This window comes from Bison bison, unplaced genomic scaffold (assembly GCF_000754665.1).
Source record: "Bison bison bison isolate TAMUID 2011002044 unplaced genomic scaffold, Bison_UMD1.0 scf7180017864453, whole genome shotgun sequence".
Taxonomy (NCBI): domain Eukaryota; kingdom Metazoa; phylum Chordata; class Mammalia; order Artiodactyla; family Bovidae; genus Bison; species Bison bison.
Genome location: NW_011495015.1, coordinates 1,417,446 through 1,425,759, shown reverse-complemented (window position 1 = coordinate 1,425,759; position 8,314 = coordinate 1,417,446). Strand labels below are relative to the sequence as shown.

Genomic DNA, 8,314 nt, shown 5'->3' with positions numbered 1-8,314 from the left:
AAGCGGCCGAGCCTCTCTTGCCCTCTCCCATTGTCCTTCCAGCTGGGCCCCTCCGTGGTGCCTGCATCACAGCTACGGGGTTGCCGGGCAGCATCTTTGTGCGGCTGAGTCCTCTTCCCTCAGCACCCGTGTCAGCTCCTGGCCGGCAGTAACCAGGCTGAGCGGGGTCTGAGCGCTGCTCCGGTCTGGCCAGACAGACTGCCAGCCTCCAGGGGTGGGGAGTGGGGCCTAAGGCTTCAGTTATAGACACCCAACCCATTTCTTGCTGCAGGTCACTCCTCATGTTGAAACGCTCTTCCCCCGTAGTCATCGTAAAAGCCTGCTATTTAAGTAAAGCATCTGAGGGACTTCCCTGATAGTCCAATGGTTAAGAATCCACCTTGCAATGCAGGGGACACATGTTTGATCCCTGGTTGGGGAACTAAGATCGTACACGCCACAGAGCAGCTAAGCCTGCCTGCCGCAACTAGAGAGTCCTGTGCTGCAAGGAAGAATCCCAAGTACCGTGACTAAGACCCGACCCAGCCAAATAAATAAATATTTTTTTAAAAAGAAAAGCATCTTGGAAAAGAGAAATTTCACACCTGGGGCAGTATCTCAGCCTTAATTTCTGCTTCCCCACGGTTGTTCCTATAAGTCTTTTGAGTTTTATTCAAGCCAAAGTGAAAGTGAAAGTCGCTCAGTCATGTCCAACTCTTTGCAATCCCATGGACTTCCCACCCGGCTTCTCTTGTCCATGAAATTCTCCAGGCAAGAATACTGGAGTGGGTTGCCACTCCCTTTTTCAGGGGATCTTCCCGACCCAGAGATTGAACTTTGAACCTGGGTCTCCTGCATTGCAGGCAGATTCTTTACCATCTGAGCCACCGGGGAAGTCCAATATTCAAGCCAAGGATGGTGGTAATTAACAGCACAAATCAGAACTTTTAAAAAAATCCTGTCCACAAGACAGAAAGTTGTTCTCTTTATCCAACCATGACTGAAACTGTCCCCTTGTTGACAGTGTCCATCGAGAGGCCAGAAATCCCACACTCATTTGTGACATTTGGTTTCTTAATACCAACTGAAAGAGTTGTTTAAAATAGTGACTAGTCAACTCAACAACAATAACAATAAAAGAAACCCAATTAAAAAATGAGTAAAGGGAGTTCCCTGGTAGTCCAGTGGTTAGGATTTCAGGCTTCCACTGCCAGGGCACAGGTTCAGTCCCTGGCTGGGGAGCTGAGATTCCACACCATGTGGCACAGCCACGGAAGATGTACAAATTAGCCCATAAGCGCATGAAAGATGCTCAGCATTTCTAATCCTTAGGGAAATGCAGATCGGAACTGCAGTGGGTTACCACCTTCACACCTGTTAGGATGGCTGTTACCAAGAAAGGAGAAAGTAGCAATTGGTGAGGATATAGAAAAAGGGGACCTTTGTGAGAATGTACGGTGTGCAGCTGCTGTGGAAAACAGTATGGCAAGTCCTCAAAACGTTAAGCACAGAGTTGTTGTTGTTCAGTCGCTCAGTCGTGTCCGACTCTGCGACCCAATGACTGTAGCCCACCAGACTCCTCAGTCCATGGGATTATACAGGCAAGGATACTGGGGTGGGTTTCAATGTCCTCCTCCAGAGGATCTTCCTGGCCCAGGGATCAAACCTGTGCCTCCTGCAGTGGCAGGCAGATTCTTTACCACTGAGCAACCAGGGAAGCCCAAAGACAGAATTACAATCCAGCAATTCCATGTATTGACCCTAAAGAACTGAAAGCAAGGTCTGAGGTATATTGGACAGCCATGTTTACAGAATCGTTCACTGTAGGGAACAAGTGAAAGCAGAGCAGATGTCCGCCGGCGGCTGATGGCTAAACCACATGCGCACGCACACAGTGGAGTACCACTCAGCCTTAGGAAGGAGATTCTGACACAGGCTGACATGTGAACGAACCTTGAGGACGTTGTGTTACATAAGCCAGTTACGAGAAGGACTGTATGATCCCACATATATGAGGGACCTCAAGTTGTCATATTCTTAGAGACAGACAGTAGGATGCTGATTGTCAGGGGCTCAAATGAGGGGGGACAGAGTTTCAGTTTGGGAAGATAAAGAAGTTCTGGAGACGGCTGGTGGTGATTATTGGACCACTATGTGAATGCACTTTAATGGAAAGTTTTATGTATATTTTACCATTACAGGGGCTTCCCAGGTGGCACTAGTGGTAAAGAACCTGCCTGCCAATGAAGGAGACATAAGAGACGTGGGTTTAATCCCTGTCTTTGGAAGATACCCTGGAGGAGGGCATGGCAACCCACTCCAGTATTCTTGCCTGGAGAATCCCATGGACAGAGGAGCCTGGCGGGCTACAGTCCATGGGGTCTCACAGAGTCAGACACGACTGAAGCGACTTAGGATGCATGAAGTCAAGTAACTAGTTTACAAATTTGGCAAGATCAATACCCAAGGGCCAGCTTCCTCCCACTCCCTCCCAGCTGATGGATGACAAGCTTCTCCAAAACTACCCAGCCTGCCTTTCTCTGCTGCCAACCAGAAATGGTTCAGTCAGGACCCTCACTCACATGAAGGGACCAGAGTTCAGCAGGTCTTCATCTCAGAGTTTAGGACCCCTGCCCTGTCATTCTTAAAGAAAAACACCAGACACCACCGTGCTGGGCATGGACCAGCCTGGGCCCCACAGTAGTGCCCCCTCCTCTGAGCTGGTTCCTTTTCTGAAGAGCAGTTGATCCCTGGTGTCATCGGAGCAGCTCTTCTAAGAACTAAGACCCCTTGTTGCTGCCCCATCCGCCCAGTCGAAGAATTCTGGGCACTTCCTGAATGATATTGGTGTTTGAGGAAACAAACAGATCTTTTCAGGGACTGAGGCTCGTGTCTTCCTAGATTGGCCAGAAATGAAGTGGTCACAAGTGATGTTTTTAAATTCCCAGATAGCAAACCGAGTGGTGGAAGCAGGAGCAAGCAAGTGGAGGCTGGGTCAGCCTGTCGGGACCTGCAGTGCATGTGGGCTGTGTAGGATCTGGCTGGTAGGCAGGAGTGGGGGAGCAGTCAGCAGGCTGCCAGCTGGCGAGCTCCCAGGGGAGTAGCCAAACTGTCGCTCCTTGTGTGTGTTTTGGAAGCAGCCTGGTGTGTGCTCTCAGAGGGCTCTCTCTCTTTCCAGGGTGTCTCCTGCACCACCTGGCATGGTTGCTAATAGGCACCAGCATCAGAATGTTTGTGAAATCTCAGAGACTTGAGTCTGAGTACTGGGCTGGTTTCACTCAGATATTGTGGACTGGGGTGGGGAAGCAGGGACAGCAGGTATAGTTTGATCAAGGTGCTGCTCACAATAACACTAGCCATTAAGGGGCTAACTTCCTGGATGCAGGAGCTCATACAGTGTTACAGGCATTATATTAGCTTTCCATCCCAGACTTTGCGTATCAGAACCCCCTTTTGGGGTAAAAAATACTTGAAACCTTCACTTCCTAGAAATTTACAAGAAAATACATCATGGCAAAATTACTGAATTCAGTGATGCTTTCTTTCAACTAAATTTATCTTTTTCATCCTATCATGCAGCACATACAGCAGAAGTGCTGTTTGTTTGGTCTTCCTACCAAGTACCAGCACGCACAGACCCAACTTGCTGAGACTTCTCTATGTAGCAATTCTCAGAGTACAGAGTGGGACCTGCCTTAATCTGTGCTCATTTCCTACAGGATTTATGCAGGTATAAGAGTGCCCATTTTATGCATGGGGACGTTGACATGGAGAGATTGGTAACTTTCCTACAGTCCCCAGCTGCAGTTGCTGGCCCTTGGATCTCCTGCCATGGCTGGAATCATCATTTTTTGTGCAAAGAAGCCCTCGTGTGCTGTGTGCATGTGTCCTTCCAGTCCATGTCCTCGTGGTGGCTTGCAGACAGCCCCCTGCTGACCACGGGCTGTAGGGCACTTTCTTGTGTATCTCAGAGATCTGGGCAGGAAACCACAGGTGCACAAACACATGGGGCCTGGGACAGAGGAGCCTCTGTGCTGCCTATTGCATCTCCTCCTCAAGCCCCAAACAAACCTCCTCTCCCGAAAACAGTGCCTGGCTCCACTGATGAGCACAAGGTCTGTCAGTGGGCGTCACACTGTCCCAGAAGGAGAGTGTCGAGGGGGCGACTGGAATGCCCTGGTCCCCTCCTTTGCCCGCCCGCTCTCAGGGGCAGCCCCTCTCAGAGTCAGTGCGAGGGATGGAAAGGCCTGGAAGTTGGATTTCTTCCCAGAGAACAAGTGCCTGCCTGCCGAGTGACCACCTGTCAGTCCTGCCCGCAGGCTAGGAGCTGTGCCTGGTGGGCCCCAGGCAGGGGCAGAGCCAGGGCCACCCTCCCACCACAGAGCAGTCACATGGGCGTGGGCTTCTAGCGTGGCCGGCACCTGGCAGCCCGGGTGGCAGGGAGAGGGGCAGAGAGGATGCCTGTTTGGGGAGGCAGCCCTGGCCACAGGCCTCCTGTGCCTTGGGTCCTGCAGCCGGCAGTGGCTATCTGTCTGGTCACGGAGCTGCCCTCCCAACTCCCAGACCTCAGCTTTTTCTATGAACCCCGAGCCTTGCTCCAGGCAGACAGCATCCACATGGCTGACAGTCTTGGGGCCCCTACTCAGAGGGGGTTTTCTCAGCTGCAGCCCTAGACAGCCCTCGTGAAGAATCCATGTTGATGCCCCAAGGCAGGCCCAGGCAAAGAGGCACTCCCCACAGACAACTGGCTGCTCTCACACTAATTACATGGCTTAAAGCCATAAAGCAGAAATCACAAAGAGCTGGCACACTGTCCAGACCTCGGGCCAGTGGATACAGGTGGGTACAGGAGTGCCCACATCCTCCCTGGCCTCTGCTCTTGCCTCCTTGAGGCCAAGCCCTCATGCCCTCTTTCTTGGAGACCCCTACCCTCATGACACAGCGCCCCGAGTCACCCACGGTAACTGAAGTGCTTTTTTCCTTTTGAGCGTGTGTGCATCCTAAGTCTTTTCAGTCATGTCTGACTCTTTGCAACCCCATGGATTATAGCCTGCCAGGTTCCTCTGTTCATGGGATTCTCCAGGCAGGAATACTGGAGTGGGTTGCCATTCCCTTCTTCAGATCTTCCCCACCTAGGGATTGAACCTGCGTCTCTTATGTCTCCTGCATTTGCAGGTGGATTCTTTACTACTAGCACCACCTCGGAAGCCCTTTTTCCTTCTAGTGTCTCATAATTATTTTCAGTGGAAAAATCTAACTGTGGTAAAATATAGGTAACAAAGTGTACCATCTTAGCCACGTCTAGGCATCCAGTTCGGTGATGTCAAGGACATTCGGTTTGTTGTATAACCTTCCTCTTCATCCATCCCAGCCCCCAGTTACTTCTGTTCTGCTTTTGGTCTCCATGGATTTGTCCACTTGAGGTCCCTCTATGTGGGATCATACGGGGGTTTGTCCTCTGTGACCGGCTCATTTCACTGGGTATAATGTCCTCCAGGTTTGTCCATGTAACAACCTGCATGTGTCAGAATCCCCTTCCTTTTTCAAGGCTGAATCCGATTCCTTTGTATGTCTGGACCACATTTTCTTTATTCAGCCACTGATACACAATGTTGCTTCCGCCTTTGGATTATTGTGAATCGTGCTGATGTGAATATGGGTGAACAGATTCCTCTTTGAGGCCCTGACTTCAGTTCTTTAGGGTATAAACCAGAAGCAGGGTGCCAGGTCCTAAGTGAATTCTTTTCCGAAGCAATTACATCATTTTACATTCCCACCAGCAGTGCACTGGGGTTCCGGTTTCTCTACGTCCTCACCAAGACTCTCATTTTCCGCTAGTCTTGATAGTGCATGCTAAGTCGCTTCAGCCCTGACCCTATGGACTGTAGCCCAGCATCCTCCTCTGTCCATGGGATTCTCCAGGCAAGAATACTGGACTGGGTTGCCATGCCTTCCTCCAGGGTATATTCCCCACCTAAGAATCGAACCTGGGTCTCTCATGTCTCCTGCATTGCAGGTGGGGTTCTTTACCCCTGAGTCACTGGGGAAGCCGGGTCTTGATAGTACCCATCCTAATTGGGCAAGGTGGTACCAGCCTTTCTTTTTGACATCAAGTGTCCAGGACAGGTGGTATGGAATAAGATGTAACAGGATTTTCAAAGGGCCTTCAGATCACAGCTGAAATACTTAGGCCTGGCTCTACCATCAGCCCACACAAGCGTGCACTGGTGAGAACAGGCGGGCACACACGCCCCCAGGCACCCTCGGGTACCCTGGTTACAGGGTACGGGGCCCCGGGGGAGACAAAGGCTGTGCGTTTGCACTGCCCTCTTGGACACCATCTCTTCCCACCTTGTGTCTGGGCTGCAGAACCACGACCATGCCTGCGTCGCCTGCCGCATCATCCACCGCTCAGATGAGCACCGGCCGCCCCTGCTGCCCCCCAAGGCGGACCTAACTGTGGGGCTGCACGGCGAGTGGGTGAGCCAGCGCTGCGAGGTGCGGCCCGAGGTCCTCTTCCTGACGCGCCACTTCATCTTCCACGACAACAACCATAGCTGGGAGGGGCACTACTATCACTACTCGGACCCCGTGTGCAAGCACCCCACCTTCACCCTCTACGCTAGGGGTCGCTACAGCCGTGGCGTGCACTCCGCCAGGGTCCTGGGCGGCACAGAGTTCGTGTTCAAAGGTAGGGCCCGCCCCGCCCCGGAGCTGATGTCATGGGGGCGGTCTGGGGGCGTGCCTGGAGGCGGAGCCAGGGCACAGGGCATCTTCTCTGCAGGGATGTTGGGGAGGAGACCTCCAGCCTCCAGGGCATCATTCACTGCGGACCCTGGGCTGTGGTCAGTGGCGCCTCTGGTGCCCCAATGTTTCCCCGTCTGGCCCTGGAGAAGATGCCACCCACTGGCAGGTGGGAGGTCGGAGGCCTGCAGGCAGGTGAAGGGTGACACCGCCAGGCCGCCGTCAGCCAGGGGGTCCTATGGACTCTGTTTCTAGGCTTGTGTGAGCTTGTGCATCTTTTTAGGCAGGCGCCCACCCTGTCATGGACAAATAAGACAGTGGTGTGACCCCTCCCATGACAGCATCCCAGGGTTCAGTCCATTTATTATGAAGTGTATCTGACAATGCAGATAAGCCCCCCGGGGCACCTGAGCCCTATAGGGAGGAAGCTAGGCTCCAGGGAGAATGGGCCCTCCATGGTGGTAGCCCAGAGAACAACCCTCTGGGTCTAAGACCCCCCACAGCTCTTGTGTGTACACAGAATATGGCCCCTGAGAGGGGCTTGAAGTTGGTTGGGGTTTCCCTTTAATGGATTTAAGCATATTTTTCTTGCTTGCCACCTAATTAACCTTAGTTGCCCAATTCACAGGCCAGTATTAATTTGCATGACTGCTCGCTCATATAGGTGTGTGACACCAAAACTACTTAAAAACCTCAAAATCTATTCATAAAAACAAATTCCAGTTTTTGTTGATGATGGTGTCCATCCCAATGAGTGGGGTCCCCAGAGACCACTCCCCGGGCACAGTCTGGCTTCCTAGGACAGGCTGGGTCAGCCGCTCTGTGGGCTCAGCATGGACAGCAGATGGGCTGAACCTCCCCTGGTGGTCCCTGCAGGGTGCCAGGGGTGGCCACTGGTCATGTCCACACGTGATACCCTTTCCATCTGAGAGTCCCTCCTGTGGGCCATGGTCTGCGGGGTGGGCTGACAGCAGGGGCCTGGGGCGTGGTGCCACCAGCAGCCGCGCGTCAGGGAGCCATCTTGTCTCCTTGGCAGTGAACCACATGAAGGTCACCCCCATGGACGCGGCCACGGCTTCGCTCCTCAACGTCTTCAGCGGGAACGAGTGTGGGGCCGAGGGCTCCTGGCAGGTGGGCGTCCAGCAGGATGTGACCCACACCAATGGCTGCGTGGCCCTGGGCATCAGGCTGCCTCACACAGAGTACGAGATCTTCAAGATGGAGCGGGACACACGCGGCCGCTACCTGCTGTTCAACGGCCAGAGACCCAGCGACGGCTCCAGCCCGGACCGGCCCGAGAAGAGAGCCACGTCCTACCAGATGCCCCTGGTGCAGTGCGCCTCGTCGGCGCCCAGGCCTGAGGACTTCTCCGAGGACCCCGGGGGGCACAGGCACCGCAGCCAGGCCCCCGGGAGCAGCCCAGGTCCCCTGCTGCTGGCCGGGCTCACCGGCCTCTGGACTCTGTCACCCTGGCTCGGCCTCGGCTAGAAGTGCCAAGGGTGTGATTTTTTTGTTTCCCACACCAGGATGCCTTACAATTTACAGACTTTCTTTATGAAAAGAAGAGACACTTCTTCCTCAGATGCACTTG

At 53.3% G+C, this 8,314-nt stretch overlaps 1 protein-coding gene across 1 annotated transcript in view; it reads left to right on the top strand.

Annotated features, from left to right (window-relative positions):
• Window positions 1-8,314, top strand: part of APCDD1 (adenomatosis polyposis coli down-regulated 1) — a 31,802-nt gene extending 23,488 nt beyond the window's left edge. Inside the window, exons 5-6 of the mRNA XM_010859114.1 lie at window positions 6,349-6,670; window positions 7,760-8,314. Coding sequence (XP_010857416.1) covers window positions 6,349-6,670; window positions 7,760-8,211 — 774 coding nt within the window. The 3' untranslated portion in view covers window positions 8,212-8,314. The remainder of the gene's footprint in view (window positions 1-6,348; window positions 6,671-7,759) is intronic.